An 18,498-nucleotide genomic window follows, 5' to 3' on the forward strand; every position below is an offset into this window, starting at 1 on the left:
GATCTTTTAAAGCAGACAAAGCGTCACCCCACTTTCCTCATCCTCTCTAACAAACTGTGGCTTTCTTCATCATACCCAGAAGAATCTGTGCCCTGAATAATTGTTTTGGAGATCCTCCCTGCTTTTGGCGCTTTCAGTTGCTCCCAATACAGGCTTTTGCATTCTGCTGTTACTTTACAGGTTGCAAGAGACAGCCAGTCACCATGGTAACAACTCACTAACCTCCCCCGCCCTCATTTTAAATGCACAAGCATCCGCCCCCACCACCGGTTCTGGAAATGACAAATATTTCCGGCCGCATGATAACAGCTGGCCAATCATTGCTAAGGAACACACGGCTTCCCGCATCACCATGACAACTATCACATTCTTCCGTTCCCCCAGCTTTTCAAGAAATGGAACGCTAGCAAGTGACCGACAGTCTTCTTTTCGAATCACAGGTAGAGGCGGGGCTTCAAGGTGAGCCGCGCCCTCTCTCTGGAAGCTCGCTTCTGTAGGGTTGCCTTGTTGAATGAGAAGGGAAGGCGAGGGAGGACAGCCAATCAACCGTCTCGTAGGAAGCGAGAGGTGGGACTCAAGGGAAAGATTGGCGTGAGGCCAACCAATGACGTGAAGCCGCGGTTGCTGCTCCACGTCGGCATCGGGGCGACCAAGATGGAGGCGCTGATCCTGGTAGGAGCCGGAGGGGCAAGGGGGGGGGGGTGCTAGCTGGGGTGCGCCCCCGTTTCCTTGGAGACGGTCAGGTGGGCGGGACGGAACCAGTAGGCCTCTGCAGGTATCCTGAGCCTGGTCCAGTTCTCCGAGCTGAAGCCCAGGCCCGGTTCCCTTGAGTAGGCATGGAGGAGCCTGGGCCGGTCCAGATGTGAGAGAAGAGGGGAGAGGAGTTCCAGGTGTCCCTTGGATGCTCAGCGCCCTGTTCCTTTCGTGGGAAGCTGCAGGGAACTCCTCTCACCGCTCCCCTCCTGAGGGGCATCTCTGGCCTGGAAGGGGAGCAGCTGCCCAAGGTGTTTTTGTAACCCACCCATAGAATTAATAATAACACGCCGATACATTACCACTTCCTAAGCCTCTGGGTGAGGCTCGAATTGTAATGAAAGGACAACAACCAGCTAAAGAGCTGGCAGCTGTGATATCAAACATAATAATAGCAATAGTAAGAAGAACTGGCAACTGTGAAATCAACCAAAACCAGAGATGATGATGATGACGACGATGATGATGATGATGATTGTAGATTTCATAGCTGCCAGATCTTTAGCTGGTTGTTGGCCTTCATTACAATTTGAACCTCACCTAGAGGCCTAGGAAGTTGTAATGTATCGGCATAGTATTCGTGCGGATCCCAGCAGGGCTGCCTTCTGAATTTGACAGATGTTAATTTTGTCAATTTGAAGATGTTTCAAGTGCTGCCCTAGTGTTTTTGGGATGGCGCCCAGCTTGCCGTTTACCACTGGGACGACCTCAGCTTGTTGTTGTTGTTATTTATCAGTCTTGATAGATCTGGGCGGTGTACAACAAACGTAAAGGGCAATGACATTTATTTATCAGTCTTGATAGATCTGGGCGGTGTACAACAAACGTCTGGGCGGTGTACAACAAACGTAAAGGGCAATGACAATGTAAAATATAATAAAATATCATAAAATGATGATGATGATGATATGGCACAATAATAATATGACTACGGCACAGGTCGTCCCAGTGGTACTCTGCTCCCTGGGCACCATTCCGAAAACACTAAGGCAGCACTTGAAACATCTTCAAATCGACATCTGTCAGATTCAGCCCTGCTGGGATTCGCACTAATACTACACAGATATGTAACAACGTCCTGGGCTTCTGGGTGAGGCTAGAATTGTAATGAAAAGCCAACGACCAGCTAAAGAATTGGCAGCTGTGACATTAAAAATAACAATAATATCTCCTAGTGAGTAGAACATGAGCAAAAATGGGGGGATGGGATGGTTTAACTGCTACTCAGATAACCCACTGCTTCTACTCCAAGTGGAATTCAGTGAGGCTGTTTCTTTTAAAAAGCAAGAAAGTGTATTTCAGCCCATTCTAACCTTGAGTTTTGTAGCCCTTACTCCCAGGTGAAGTGTGCATACAAGTGCAGGGGCTTATGACTTTGCTCGGGTGACTTGTGCTGAGGAAGGGAGCCACGCTGTTCCAGAAATTCTTGCTGAATTGGAAATAAAGCAGAGGCACCTTAAAAGACTAACATTTGTTCCAGCATAGGCTGTGGCCTCCATCTGGAATTATCACTGCTGAATTGGGATTTGTTAATAGATTGTACATTATTGCTCCCCTGGCTTAGTAATTACCAGTTTATCTGTCTTAGTCAAACTTTTACCTTCACCCATTACAGACTTTAACGGTCTTAGTATTTTTCTTGGTAGTGTTTGCATGCTACATTTCAGTATTTCCCATTCTTTGTGGCCCATTGACCGTTTTTTCCCCTCATCACTATCAAGCGCTACCAAGTCATAGCTGATTTACAGTGACTCCTCATAGCTTTTTCAAGGCAAGAAATCAGCGCAGATGGTTTGCCATTGCCTTCTTCTGCACAGCACTGCTCATGCCCATTCATAACATTATTGTGTAATGCAGATCCACTCACTGCATTTGAAGCATGAAACGGTATGCTGCAATAAAATATTTTTCAGATTTTAAGATGCTGCATGATCCTTGTTTGTTTCTGGGGTTTCTTAAAAGCCTTTCATAATGAAAAGATGAATAATGGTAGTGGATAGATTTCCCTGAAAGAACATTCCCACCTCTCACCCCTCAGTTGTTAATTCCTTACAGTCTATTCTAATCTGGAGAACCAGGTTTGATTCCCTGTTCTGCCACTTGAGCTGTGGAGGCTTATCTAGTGAACCAGATTAGCTTGTGCACTCCAACACGTGCCAGCTGGGTGACCTTGGGCTAGTCACAGTTCTTTGGAGGTCTCTCAGCCCCATCTATGTTGTGGGGGGTGGGGAAAGGAAAGGAGATTGTAAGCCCCTTTGAGTCTCCTTACAGGAGAGAAAGGTGGGCTATAAATCCAAACTCTTCTGTTTCTCCTCTTCTGCAGTCTATACTTCCGTGTTTCAGGCTGTATTTGTAATTCAGGCCAGACTGTCAGTTTAACAAAGGTTTCTCAGTGCAGTTCACTAACTCTTGCTCTCCAGCACTCACAGAGTCCTCTTTAAAATGCAGGAGTCCATGGCTAGTCTTAAAAGGTTCTCTGAATGTAAAAAGTTTGAAATCCCTGGAGGATGGGTTACTGGATAAGGTGGTGTGATCAGACCAGAGCTTTGTCAGTGCTGAAATTGTGGTGTCTACTTCTAATTTTAGGGTGATTGCTAATTTGTTTTTCCTGACAAGGCTCATGTGCCCATGACAGCTGGAAAAGTCATGGCAAAAGTTTAACCAACTTCCTTTCTGCCTTATTACAGCAATTGTGCTGGGTGGGGAATGAGGGGAGTTGCCCTTATGGATAGATACTTCAGCAGGTGAAATCGTTTATAGCAGAAGCTACTCGCTCTTATACTTTCTGAGACCATTCTCGCTATTCACTTGTGGAATAGTTCTTTTGTGACAACTATGAGGAAATAATGTTGTAAAAATTCTTGATTTTCTGTGGGTCCTTTATGTACCAGAATCCTGTATGTCAGGAGAATGTTTGGAATGCTGTTGGTTATATAAGTTATATTGCAGGGTAGGGTAAAAACCTTTGCGGCACCTGCAATCTTCTGGTCCAGTCATGTACTTTTATCTCCTTTTAAATCCCTGAACCAGTACACACACACGCACACATTGTCATCCTCTTGTCAACGAAGCTTGTTTTACATGCATGCCATGGTATTATCACAAACAAGCTTAGTGTTAGTGAAATACCGCGATACTTTTTTTGGGATGCAAGGGAGGATTTTTAAAGTCAGTTTCAGGCCTCGTCTGAAATGTTTTTGAGTCACGGGGGGGAAGATCCAAACGAGGGACTCCCTTCATGACAAAAACAGCAACAATCACATTACCTCTCTGAGTAATATGATTGACTCTCTTACGTTTCGTCTTCTAATCAGTTTTACATTTGATTTTCACTTAACTCTTCTGTATCAGCTGTGTTTTTTTCTATTTTCTTTCTTTCTCTCCTTTTAAAATTTTTGTTCACTGTGCTCATGATGCACTATGATCTTGAACTGTGGTTTTCAACCCATGTGTTGAGACCCTCTGGTGGGGTCATAAAGCTTCAATTGCTGATTTGCCAGCCTTTCTAGAGTTGCCATTTATGGCAGCCTTTTGGGAGGATCTGCTGCTAGCCAGGGTGCTGTGCTGCCTTGCTATCTTTGCATGCTAACAGGAGCCACAGCATGGCGAGGCCAGATCCTCAGTAATAGAGAGGGCTTCTCCATGGCTTTGAGAAGTCACTTATTCCGAACAATGGATATCTCCTGGTATTTGAAGAACTGTCACTTAGAGGAGGGCAGGGAACTGTTCCTGTTGCCATGGAGGATAGGACTCATAATAATGGGTATATATTATGGGAAGAAAGGTTCCAATAGGGGAAAAAATTACAGGAAGAATTGTGCAAAAGTGGGAATTGCCGGCCTAAGGAAGTGGCGAACTCCCCCTCATTGGCAGTCTTTAAGTAGTGGCTAGACAAACACTTGTCTAGGATGCTGTTGGCTGCTCCTGCAGTGCACAGGGGGTTGGACTAGATGGCATGTGTGGCCCCTTCCAACTCTGTGATTCTATGATCAGAGGCAGGGAAGGTATTTGTATAGCACATGCTGCCATGGGAGAGCATGTAATCATTAGTACAGATGCATATGAAGGACAGCTTCTGTGCAGAGTAAACCAGGCCTTCATCTTCTGTAGCCGGAGATGCTAAATCTCACTGAGACTGTGATGTCTCATAGCATCATGGGACTAGAAAGGATCAGAAGATCACAGAATCCAACCCATGGCCCATTGTGTGATTCAGGGGACCCGTTTCACATTTTCTTTCTATATCCCTCCTCACCAGAGATACTTCACAAAATTCTCATTAACTTTGTTCAAATTTTCATTTTAACGTTTACTCTTGGATATGTCAATTTAACTAACAAAAAGGACTATATTTTAAAAACATATTTTATTAGTTTTAATCTTCAACAATACATCAATACAAACAACAACAACAAAAGAATATTTTTCTATGCAAATATGAAGCAATACACTTGTCTCTGAACTATTTGATAGCGATAGCTCAATTAAAAAACTACTTCTTGAAACTTAATACTTAGTACTCTAACCTGAGATAAGAATGTTACCACCACTATTTTAACTTATAATCGTTCACATTATAACTCCTGAACCTTACTGGGCCATCCCCATCAACTAAACAAAGGAAAGAAAAAGGACTATATTTTAAGAGTGTTTGTTTTGACTCATATCCACTCAGTTAACAGTAAAAAATTTGATTAAAAAATACATTTGTGCTTTTTGGGCTGTGCTGATCTGGCACCAGTAATGCAAGACAGAACGTTTTCCAATGCTATACTTTTCTGTGGAATTTTTTTCATGTTACGTATGTAAATACAGTCTGTTTAATTCTATAGCTGTCAGGACTGTTGTGTTGTCCATCAATCATGTTAGACAGGCCAAATGTGGGATGTGAAGCAGGGACAAAATGCAGCTGTTTGCGTATAGTCCAGACTTGTCTTCTTTTGCTAATATTATTTAAATAATTGAATTACTTGTTTAAATTTCAAGTGGAAAAATTTTCAGATTTTCACTGAAAACTCACATTTTTACCTAATCCATTTAATTGTCTTTTGTATTATGTGATGTAGAATTTAATTGATTGAACTCATTCTGTTGAGCATGTGAGTCGGCAAGAAATATGCATGCATCTGTGGAATAATCATGTGCTGTCCAACAAGGGGGAGGGGGACGTGATCTCATGGGCCCTTTCTAAGTGGCACCTATGGGAAGATTTCTGCATATCAGTTTCCCATTCCCCCCTCCCTGCTGGACCAGTTCCCAGTGCGCCACTTGCAGGCTGCAGAAGTGCAAGGGATCAACGTCTGCAGAGCAGATATGATTCCACAGAGCTCAACCAAGTAAGTTAAATGTTCTCTAGGGCAGGGGTTCCTGACCTCACCCACTTTCTAAAAACACCTGTTGGGTGCCAAAAGGTGTTGGTGGGCACCATGTTGCTCATGGGCACCCCAGTGGGGAGCCCTTTTCTAGAAGAAGGCTTGGAGGAACATTTTCCTTCAGGACCCCCATTTTTCCAATGATTTTTTCCCCCTTAGTTGAGTGAAATACTTTTTAAGACTAGGTTTAACTCCCTGAAGATGTAGAGGAGTGGATGTCTGAGCACTTCTTTCAAATGGAAATTCGGGCAGTACTGAAAAACAGCCTCCTCTTTTTCTTTAAAATGAATGTAATACTTTTTAAGACAACATTTATGTACTCAAAATGGATAGCTTGAAAAAAATCTGACAACTTCCTCCCAATTTTTCCATCAGAAAAAAAACCTAGTAAAAATATGAGGGAATGCCACAAGAAAAAAAATCCAACCTCCACCCCCCACCCCCAATTTCTCTTGCAATATATTTTCTTTTTGGAGTGAATGACTAAATGTGTCTAAGGTGCAGCAGTTTGCCAGCTATCTTTTAGTATCTTCCATAGCATCAAAATTTCTGGAAATGTTACATCTATTTCTAGGAGACAGGCTCTTTCCCCCCTCTCATGCCATAAAAACTACACAGAACTCCAGGTCTGTGGGGAAGAAAATGCCTTCGAACAGCTGACAAGTGAGCAAATTCCATCATGGGGCTATTTGATTAGGCTCCTCTGTGGCATTTGCTGAGGAAAGGGGTCGAAACTATACAGGAATGGAATGCAGAAATTCCTCCTAAGCACAGCGAATTGCCCTGGAATAAAAAGAGACAGTGCCATCTTCTGTGAATTGGGTTTTGCATGATCTCTGGGTTTTGCATGATCAAAAATACCTGGTGCCATGTTGGTGTGGAGCATGTTCCAGTTCTCATAGCTGCCGCATCCCTGTGAAAGGCCAGAAATGAAAGTGAGCCGTATTGGCCCCAGGCGACCAATGGGAACAGGCTTGCCTCCTTTGCATGGCTTTTCCAATTGCCTTTTGCAAATAAAACAGGCCCCGACATATTTCTTGCTGTCTCCTCTCCCTCGCCGAGGCTCCCCTTCTGCAGGGACCTGGCAGCTGTAAAATCTTTACCGGCGATGCGGCTGCTATCGGGCTGACCATCTGGGCCGTTGCACACCTAGTTTAATTGATTGAAGTTTAATTTATTGAAACTTCAGAATTAAATGATCAGAATAAACTGTGCAGTAACTCTTAACGTCTTGTTTTAATGGTTGATTGCCCGAGGCAGCCCTTGGCTTGAACTGGAAACCTCCAGAGAGAAATTTATGCTGCTTCTGGCCCTTCAGTCTGGGCTCATTATAGATTTAAAATGTGTGTTTATTTCCTGTCTCTCCAGTGGAAGCTTGTCTTTTGGCAAAGAGATGAATAAATTCTCCTCTGATGCTTATATGGTAAGCTTCGATCCTGATTCTCTCCGAAGGCAAACCAGGACAGATATGCCACCCTTTACCTGTCATCAGTTGCTTCTTTAGTACAGACTGGAAACAGAGTATTCCTGCAACAGTACTTTTGTGGAAAATCAGCCAGTTACCTTTGGGGCTGTCGTGCCTGCAGTTTCTGAGGCCTTCATTAGAGAGTCTGAATTCCCCATCTTGCTGTAAAACTGGGAGTTTTCAAACCCAAATCTGCACGCGTTGCCCAGGGGGCAGGTGAAATATTATTGGAGGGAAGAAAAAAATCCCCGTGTGCATCTGCCTGCTTAGTAAGTTTGCCAAACAATTTTATGAGTGTGAGCATGAACAAGGACAGAAGAACCAGAAGGAGAATTTAAATTTGTCTACACTTCGTCTTGTCCATGTGAAAATGGATGAGCCGCGGGGGTCCCAGAACTGATCTTATTTTTCTTTGCCTGTTCAGGCATGTTGCTTTGACTGAAATGGTGGGAACCCTCTGAAAATAGGAACTCTAGGCATGCAACCTTCTCTGAATTGGTGTGCCCACTGAGTCCTCCCCCCCCCCCCAATATACCTGCTGTCGATCACTCACATTTCAGAGATGAGGCAAGCCAGTGTGGTATAGTGGCTAAGAGCAGATGCACTCTAATCTGGAGGACCAGTTTGATTCCCCGCTCTGCCACTTGAGCTGTGGAGGCTTATCTGGTGAACTAGATTAGCTTGTGCACTCCAACACGTTCCAGCTGGGTTAGTCACAGACCTTGGGCTAGTCACAGTTCTTTGGAGTTCCCTGAGCCCCACCCACCTCACAGGGTGTTTGTTGTGAGGGGGAAAGGGAAAGGAGTTTGTAAGGCCCTGCTCCTGCTCCTGCTCCTCCTCCTCCTTCTTCCCTTCTTCTTCTTCCCCTTTCCCTGCTGCTCCTCCTACTGCTCCTGCTCCTCCTCCTCCTTCCCCTTCCCCTGCTGCTCCTCCTCCTGCTCCTCCTCCTTCTTCTTCTAGCTTCAAGGGACTCAATCTGAGAAGAACAGGGCACTTGCCATTGTGGAGGCTGCACTATAATTGTGTAGCCAATAAGGATTGTTCCCCTCCAAGACTAGGGATTCCACTTACTACAGGCCATGCCGCTACATATTTTTACCGTCTCCAAAATCTGAACCAACATAAAGCTTTCTCTTTGGCTAGATTCAATGTTATGCCAGCTGAAATCCTCTACGGAAGATATTAAAATGTAGCATATTCAGATAGGCATTGCCCCTGTAAGGTGGTCTGCATTGAAACTATTCAGCATGCTCTGTTTTATTATCCTTTTTATTTGGAAATTCGAACAAAGTATCTAAGCTGTATTTTAGCAAATGGGACAGGGCTTTCTGATTCTGCTTAGTTGTTCCTTCTTTTGAATAATTCCAATCTTGAAATAAGCGAGAAAGTTGCAAAATGTTTGCAAGGTTCCCTGAAGCTGTGTCAAGATAAGACTGGGAGACAAGTTGTAGTTTACATATCCTGTCTGTAATTTGTGGTTATAGTTTGCTCTTAGTTTTGTTTATGGTTTGAACATGGTTGCCTGGTATGTTTTATAAGCCAGTGAAGGTTTTCTGTCTGTGGTGACCGTCAGACACTCTCTTGCCTTCCGAAATTTGAGAGAAGGTACGCTCCACAGTGGCTGTTACTGGGTGTGGTTTCAGTGGAAGAGTGCGTTGGGTGGGGGGGGGGGAGAATTGGGTCAAGACCAGAGGCGGAGCGCTCACGGGGATGTGTGGGGTCACATGTCCCCGGGCGCACACCAGCTGGTCACGAGGGGGTGCAGAGAAACGGCCCCCACACCCGTTCCCTCGGGCCTGCCCCCCCCAGACTGTTCCCCATAGCAGGCTCCTGCCGGCTAAGGTAAGTGCGGTGTGGGGGGGGGGGGGCAGCGGCCAGAGCAGGTGCTGCCCCGAGCACCATTTCCCTCCCTACGCCTCTGGTCAAGACTCTATGGCTGAGAGACACAAGATGAAGTGGTTAAATCTGTAACGATTAAACGGTCTAGAAACGGCCATGTCATTCTGATGGAACAGTGGGACAAATTGCTGTGGAAGAATGGCTTAAAATTTATATCATGTTATAATTTGAAGGAGAATTGTTACAAAATGATGTATAGATGGTATTTAATGCCAAAAAATTGGCAAAGATGTACAAAGGTGTGTTAAATTGATATTGGAAGTATCAACAGCAAGAGGGGTCTTTTTTTGTATGTATGGGATGTGTAAAGAGTAAAACTTTGGAATATGGTGCTTACAGAAATGCAAAAGATTTTGTAAAAACCTGCTGGGAATTATGGGAGACAACTTTCCTCAGCAATACAGAACTCTGTTTATGTATATGACAACTGCAGCCAGAAATTTATATGCACAAAAATGGAGAGACAATAAGACACCAACAAAAGATGACTGGATTCTGACCGTTACAGAATGCGCAGAAATGGCGAAGCTTTTAGCATTACTAAGAGATAACTATTTTGGACAGTTTTTTGGAAAACTGGAAATCCTTTACAGAATACCTTCAGAAAAACTATTCGAATAGAGAAGCGGTGCCAGGTTTTGAAACCTAAAGAAAACATAGATTGTAATTACCAGAAGGCATTTAAGAAAAAGACTATTGAATTAATATTTTATTTATATGTGTGAATCTAGAATTGACTTTTAGTCGAAGTTGAGATAGCCAGAAGTCATTATATGATGTGTAATGGGTTGTGTTTTGTTTTTATATCTGTGTTTGTCTTTTTGTGTGAGAAAATTTTAAAAATCACTTAAAAATTTTAAAAGATGGTCCCCAAGCTTGTTGAGGCTGTGGGCACTTTTGGAATTTTGAGACAAATTAGCAACCACCTGCATCAGTCACAAAATATTGGGATTTCCCAAGGCAAGCGTCACCCTGGGATAGAGTCAACTGTTTCTGAATGGATGCTCCTCGAAGACAAAAATGTGATGTCCCCTGGGCTTTTCTGAAGCGCCTTCTGCTCCACTGAGCTGATAGAAAGCCAGGATTGGCTCTTTGCCTCAGGGGATGAAAGAAGTAGGAAATGTGCTGGGGAAAACCACCGCATTGGGAGAATCACTGCTCTGGGGGGGCCACGGACCTGCCTGCCATTCTGCGGAGCCTGCTGCCCCTGGTGAAGGGCTGTTGCAGCGCTTGAGGTGAAGTTCTGTTATACACTCCGGCTGTGGCTATGTGGAAGTCAGTGCATCACAGAACTTTGTCTCGAGAGCTTTCCAGCGTCCAGCAGTGGGGCTCGGCACTCCTCCTGGCCCTTTCGATCTCAGGTTTCGCGTACTAAACTCAGACAATTTAATTGAGCCACAGGCAAGGCCAGGAGGGCAGCACAGGGTGGTTGAGGGCACCATAAGAAAAGGCTGAGGGACTTGGGAATGTTCAGCCTGGAGAAGAGGAGGTGGAGGGCGGACATGATTGTTCTCTTTTAAGTATGTGAAGGGTTGTCATTTAGAGAAGAGCAGGCAGTTTCTTGCGATAAAGGGGATAAATTGTGGGTAGAAAGACATCAGGAAGAAATGTTTACCGCATGCATATCCTACAGTTAAGGAGCAAAAGGCCTTTGAGAAGAGTTTTTCAGCAGTGAAACTGACTGCCTAGATGGTGAACTCCCCCATGCAGGTAGTCTTCAAGCAGTGGCTGCACCATCACTTGTCAGGGATTTGGTTCAGTTCTGTTTGTTTATACTCATTTGACCAGCAGATGGGGGGGAAAATAGAAAAAACTAAAAAGTAATCAATGCACAATCACTTCTGTTTCTCAACACCCTACTGGCTATATAACTGTAAAGGATGCTTTAGGCTGATCCTTCACTGAGCAGGAGTTTGGACTAGATGATCTTTATAGCTTCTTCCAATTCTATGATTCGACCAGTGTGTTCCTGCCCTTTGGCCTGGTAGGCATGAGTTCTGATTTCCCTCAAACATGCTGCACTCTACTTTTATAGTGCAAACTATAACTTTACTTAGAGTCGAGCCAAGGTGGTAGCGATCTGGACTGCAGCATGTGTGTCACGCTCTACTAATATTTTATTATTTGTGATCATCCTTCTCCTCCTACTACAAGGGTGATCCTCTGCAAAGGAGGCCAGGGCTTCCGTACCTATGAGAGATGTCTAGAGGGGTGGGGTTTGGCTGGTATGGTTTGTCACACAGGCATGAGTGACACGAGTTGACAGCGTAGGCGCAACTGAGCATACACAGAGTGCGGCAATAACCACTGGAGCCAGGGAGTTCACGCAAAGAAAGAATGTATTGGCATTGATACAATATATACAGTTTAAACGGACAGAGCCTTCGGCTTAGGTCCTGTCCCCAGCAAGGAACATGCTTAACTGAGTTAGCTTACTTATATACACTATGATACATTAATTAGCCTATGGCTAGTACAGTCAAAGGTCACATGACTCTTATATATAGCTGATGCAATCATGCTTAGTCATTCCCTTTGGCTGACTGCTAACAGGTTACTGTAGTTAGTCCTTCAGCAGTCCATTAAGGCAATCAAGGGTTTTGCCATGCAGCTGTTATACCTTCAGCGCCTGACAATGAGAAACGTCTCATTGGCTGAAATTCCCTCCTATGCAAGTAGCCTTACACGTGTTCAGTTTTCCTTTGCATTTGATCAGCTGCCTTCCTATTGTCTGTCTTTAAAGAGATAGAGACCAAATGGTAGGTAGTCATTGTGATCCATTTGAGACCCTTCAGTTCAGCGATTTAGAGATAGGATAGCTCTGATGAAGATGTTGTGGGAAAACATGTATGTGGTCAGCTGAGTACGATATACAAGACATTTGTTTCCCACATTGTGGCTTTATATCCCCTGATGCTAGTTTGCTACAAGGATACTGCTTAAGTGACCGTCATCCTGAAGGTCCCCCTGGTAGCCAAAGGCTGGAAGTGGACCAAAATGGGAGTTTTACTTATGGGTGGTTTGAGGGAGCATGTCCAGTTAATCAGGATGATCCTACGAAACCTTTTTCTATCTAGCAAGGTACCTTGTATCCAGGCAGACCACTTGTCTCAGTATTGTTTTCCCTGACTGTCAGCAGCTGTGTAGGGTCACTGGATTTTTCCCAGTACTTGCTAAATGTGCTTCTTTCTCTGGAGATGCCAGGACTGAACCCGAAACCTTTTTCTTGCAAAGATGCACTAAAACTGACCCATGGGTACCGCAGTCACACACCCTGTGCCTCCATGTAACTGGTATTTACGTAGCACTGTTGGAGTGCTTGTATGATTTTGAGAATAGTTCTTCAAGGTTCAAGAAGGTATTCAATCTAGAAAACTTTGGATTGGTGAAATATTACGGTAGACACCTCTTGGAGGAGCAGGTTCTCTTCCAGTTACCTTGGTTCCCTGCCCTAGTGGATTTGCACAGGTGGGTGAAGGGCCTTAAACCTGAACCTTCCTTGCTAGATGTTCCTCAGTGTTGTGTTTGGCATTGGTATGGAGTAGGATCGGAACATCAGCCAGATTGATCAGTTGAATTTTGTTGTGTCACTTGACCTGGTTATTGATTGTGTTGTATTTTGGTCAAATAGGAATGCAACTGTATAGGTGGTAAGATCTTTTTTAATTTTAGTATGGCATGAGGTTGCCAGCAGCCTAGAAGAAACTATATCCTTCCCCTTTAATGGAGATTTAATGGAAAGTTTTTTTTTAAAAGGTGGTGTTATTTATCTTTTTTCCATTAAGAGCTTCAACTTCCCATTTCCATACATTAAGTCTCTATTTATATGACAGTATATATTTTTTTGCTCAAGCTTGTTGGTAACTCTGTTACGGTATCGTTTGTCTCTTGATAATGACACCACTTTGCTTTGTTTCTGCTATAATTTCACTTAAAAAGTCACCTTTTCTGATTGTGGGCTGACCCTGGTGTTCTGGCATAAAAGTCAAAGAGAAGTGTTCAAATAAGAATCACATGGATAAGATTTGGTGTGCCTAACATTTAATAGTTACAATAATTCACTACTTTTTTTAAAATTTGATTTTTGTTATTTCACAGATAATTAAATCAGTAATTGATGTATGCATCAAACCTCTTAAAAGTACCTGACCATTATTTGATAATATTTTACCTGTCCCATCAACCAAACCTTTGTGAGGTTGTCATATTCGCGGCCCTACTATCGGATTACCTGGCCCTTGAGGCTCCTCATTCAAACAAGAGTGATCTATCTTTTGAGGGGAGCAATGAGTCCTGCTCGGGTTCTTCCCACAAAGCTGCTGAGCCAGCTGCCATGAGACCTCATTCTCCAGTGGGTTCTCTTATTATGTGCTTCCACATTGTGCAGTCCCCACACTGCAAAATGTAAGTAAAATAGGCAGCCCCAATTGTGCAGGCCTTTCCCCACACAGTGTCCTGGGGATAGGTGCTGATTGGCTGGGAAAAGATCACATGACCATCTCTGCTCACATGCACTGCAGGGAGTGGGACTTGATGGCCCTTGGGGTCTCTTCCAACTCTGTAATTCTGTGATTCTGCCCACAGTGTGCCACCAGCGCCTTGTGGAAAGGAGATCTGGCTCTGCCTGGAGTGTATGGGAAAGGGTACTTTACAAGCTGTGAAAAGGGTCCTCGGTGCAAAGACAACAGAAACAAAAAGGGTTGTTTTCCAGTAGAATAGGAACTTGTCTGCAGCCCTTGAGACAGACCACGGATTCTCTGTGCCTTTGTGACTGGCCCAAAGACCACTGGCATAATTCAGACACTGGATTTATCTGAAGTCTGTGGCAAAGGCAGCCAGAATGAAAGCAGGTTTTTCTAGCACCTTCTGTGTTGCCATATGTGGCTAGTTGACTGGGTTAGGCTCAGTAGAGTACACGCTACACAAGCCTTGAATCATTTTAATAGAGACAGCCAGATTTATATGCCATCTCAGTGACCCCTTCCAGTGTTTGAGAGGCAGGACTGGGTGCATTCCACACATTTGAATCCTCCTCCCGCCCCGATTTATAGCCCGCCCTCCCCTGCAGGGCTCAAGGTGGTGAGCAACAACAATTTAAAACAAGATAAACAAGATAAAACATCAACAATCATAAAAAGCAGCAGCATAACCACCCCGTTCTGTGTCCTAGAGAGGCCACTGATGGTGAAATTAATTTCAGTTCAAGCCCAGCTGGCCAGATGTAAAAGCCTGGCTCCATCTTACAGGCCCTGCAGAAACAATTTAAATCCCGTAGGGCCCTTATCTCACTGGGGAGCCTAGGCTGTAAAGGTCCTAGCCCTTGTAGTGGCCAGCCGGATTACATCAGACATGCATAGTTTTGGGTGCCATCTTGGAAATCTCAGTTTTTGTTTTGTAATGGGCCCCCCCCCCCCCCCGTTTCTAACCCCTCTGACTGTGGCAGTAACGTCTGAAACTATGCAGACAGGGACATGAAATCTCAGAAGCCAGAGTCTGGCTAAACAGGACTTTTAGTGGCAGTTAGTAGGTGGGGGTTCAGTTCTCTGTGTAGTTCATCTGCCCCTTTGGTTAACTGCAGATAAAATAGACAAACTACCTATAAAATTCTGCTTAATTTGTACGTTTCTGTTCACAAGACTTAATTTTGGCCCACATCTTGGGTTTTATTGCATCCTTGTCTATATACAGCCCTGCTCAAATGTGTTACCTGGATGGATGCCCTTGTCTCTGTCCTGGATGTGTCAGCCTATAGTGCCCAAACTGTGGTTGGGTGCGAGGTAGTGTGTGGTCAAAGTTGAACAGTACAATGATGTTGTGCCTTCCTTTGCAGGAGCCATCTCTCTACACAGTGAAAGCCATTCTTATCTTGGACAATGATGGAGACCGTCTCTTTGCCAAGGTATCCTTGAAGCCTGGGAAGTGGGGTGTACTTTCTGAGTGAGCAGGAAGATACCGTGTTTCTCCGAAAATAAGACAGTGTCTTATATTAATTTTTGCTCCCAAAGATGCGCTATGTCTTTTTTCAGGGGATGTCTTATTTTTCCGCTCCACAGCTGCATGCTCTGGTGTTCTGTTCGACGGACATGGTTCCAAACAAAAACTTTGCTACGTCTTACTTTCGGGGGATGTTTTATATTTAGCACTTCAGCAAAACCTCTACTATGTCTTATTCTCAGGGGATGTCTTCTTTTCAGAGAAACAGGGTATCTATGCCCATCGAGGTTGTATGAGTCCTAATCTTTGTGGGTACCAAATGCCTTTCTAGTGTGGGAGACTCTCCAGTGTCTTTGTCTGCTTCATCCCCCCCCCCCCACGCACACACACTCCTTCACATGAGTGGTGGACTCCTGCCAGGTGAACTGGATTTATTTCCCTGCTCCTACACATGAAGCCTGCTGGGTGATCTTGGGCTAGTCACAGTTCCCTCTGAACTCTCTCAGCCCCACCTACCTCACAAGGTGTCTGTTGTGGAGAGAGGAAGGGAATGGAATTTGTAAGCCACCTTGAGTCTCCCTACAGGAAAGAATGGTGGCATATGAATCCAAACTTCTTTTTTTCAGAAGCAATTGCTTGCTGATTTTTTTAATGTTCTCCTTGGTAGCTATTTAGTGGCAGGGTTATTTGTTTGGTATACTCATGCAAAATCTGTGGAGCAAGTTCCAATGTAAAGATTATCTAGGGTGTTGTGGGTTTTCCGGGTTGTATGGCTGTGTTCCAGTAGCGTTTTCTCCTGATGTTTCACTTGCATCTTTGGCTGGCATCTTCAGATCCTTGGAAGATGCCAGTCACAGATGCCGGCGAAACATCAGGAGAAAATGCTGATGAAACACAGCCATACAACCCAGGAAATCCACAACATTTTCTGTTCACTTTGCTGCAGTATCACTGAGGGTAGGAGTTTGTTCTTCGGTCCAGTGTCCCCAACACAGGTGTTGTGATTCACAAGAGAATGTCTTGGACCTAGTTTCTGGTCATTTGAGTCCAGGCTTCTATTGCAGACTCTCTCTTTACCCGATTCCCATGAATCTAAAATGGAAGCAACATATGACTCTGGATTTTGATGAGTTTCAATGTGATGGAAAATAAATGTCCAGGCATGTCATGTTATAAACAAGGGTGCCGTTTGCTGCATTTCCAGAACTTCTTTCAGCCTGGCAAGAGATCAGTATCTTGTATGATGTCACCAGCTTTTCTTTTCCCTTTGCAGTACTATGATGATACTTATCCTACTGTCAAGGAGCAAAAGGCCTTTGAGAAGAACATCTTCAATAAGACCCACCGGACAGATAGTAGGTTCTGCTGTTTCTATGCAGGGGTTGGGGGGAGGTGGCCAGGGATGGGGAAAGGGAATCCAAGAGCACAATATGGATACAGTTATTCATGTATTACATTTTAAAGCCACTTTTCTTGCCAGTGGAAACCCAAATAAGCTACACTGCCTCTTTCTGTTTTACCCTCACAACAACCCTGTGAGGTTCATTAGTCTGAGAGTGTGTGATTGGCCCTCAGTCCCCTGGCAAGCTTCCATGGTAGAATGGGGATTTGTACCTGGATCTCCCAGATCCTGAGAGGTAGCATCGCATAGTGGTTAATTGCTGTGGATTCTAATCTGGTGAACCAGGTTTGTTTTCCTACTCTTCCACATGAAGCCTATGGGGTGACTTGGGCCAATCACAGTTCTTTCTGAACTCTCTCAGCTCGTGCATAGATAGGCAATGGCAAACTATCTCTGAAAAATCTCTTGTGGGGTTGCCGTAGGTTGGCTGTGACTTGACAGCGCACGCGCACGCGCACACTTCTAGATCCTAGTCCAGCAGTCTAACAACCGCACCGTACTGGTTATGGTATAAAGTGAATAGATCTCCATTGTTCCCCATCTGGGAGTCTCTGCAGGAAGATTCAGCTCACCTGCGTAGCCACCTCTTCTTACTGTGTCTATAAGATTTTGAGGAGCCTGTCTTGGAAAGTACAGGATGACCAGCATCTTCGGAGCCACTTTGTTCATTTCTTAACTGCTTGGCTTTGCTGAAGTGGCTGGGCAAACTGGGCATTTTTAGTTAAACAGGCAGGAAGGAAAAGGAGGCATCCCCTGAAATTCTTCCTGTCCAACATCACATGGCTCATGTTGTTCCAGCAGTCAAAACTACCTGTGGTGTGCATGGGTTGGGATATGAGAATGACCACTGTGAGGCTGCAGGGGGAACGCACGGGTTGGTGGCACATCAGCTGACTGTAAGCCTTGCAGCCCACAATGTGGGCACGCATTCAGTGCATGTGTCTCCTTCGATAATTTCGCCACACCGGCCACAGTCAGTCCCAGAAGACAGTTTTGCAATTGCAGATTTCACAAGACGGTATCTTTTCGCAATCCAGGATTTTTGCCTTTGTGAGATCGGGGGGGGCTTGCTTCATTCCCGGGGCAGGATCTGCACTGAGAAATCAAAACCAGTGGGCAGAGGAAAGATTTATTAAGAAGCTGGTTTTGATTTTTTAAAACTTTCTTCCGGGGGGCGGGCGGGAGGTACCTAGCATCTAAATTAAGGTACTTAAATCTGAATATGAAGACCTATGGCTTAAACCAGAACTAAAGGAAGTATTTGATATCTGTACAGTTGTGAGAAGAGATTCCATTTAAGTTCACTTCTCCTAAAAAAAGCTGATCTAGTCAAATGCGCTCAATTTGATGGGCAACTTCCACACTGGGATGTGCAGCGTTGCACAGTGTGTGCCACAGATAAGCACAGTTGATGTGTAGTTGCTGGGTCTGGAGCACTGCTGGAGGCACGCTGCAGTGCTCCACATACATTCCAATTGTAAACAGATCTGTGTTCTTACCAGCTGACTCTTCCCCTCAGAGCTGCTGACAGTGTGATGTTTGTGATGACTCTATATCTTGGCTTACTTCTGTTGAAGGAAAAAGTGACCAACCCAGAGTATTGCTCTTCTACTGTAGGAGTGGGGCATCTTGTGTGGGTGTGATCTCGACCAATTGCAGAGAGGCAGGAAATG

The 18,498-nt window shown here is 44.5% G+C and overlaps 1 protein-coding gene across 1 annotated transcript in view; it reads left to right on the forward strand.

Moving 5' to 3' along the window:
• Window positions 1–445: 445 nt before the first annotated feature.
• COPZ1 (COPI coat complex subunit zeta 1) overlaps window positions 446–18,498 on the forward strand; it is a 27,908-nt gene continuing 9,855 nt past the window's right edge. Inside the window, exons 1-3 of the mRNA XM_048491002.1 lie at window positions 446–672; window positions 15,320–15,388; window positions 16,697–16,778. Coding sequence (XP_048346959.1) covers window positions 655–672; window positions 15,320–15,388; window positions 16,697–16,778 — 169 coding nt within the window. The 5' untranslated portion in view covers window positions 446–654. The remainder of the gene's footprint in view (window positions 673–15,319; window positions 15,389–16,696; window positions 16,779–18,498) is intronic.

Source organism: Sphaerodactylus townsendi, linkage group LG03 (genome assembly GCF_021028975.2).
Source record: "Sphaerodactylus townsendi isolate TG3544 linkage group LG03, MPM_Stown_v2.3, whole genome shotgun sequence".
NCBI classification, from domain to species: Eukaryota; Metazoa; Chordata; class Lepidosauria; order Squamata; family Sphaerodactylidae; genus Sphaerodactylus; species Sphaerodactylus townsendi.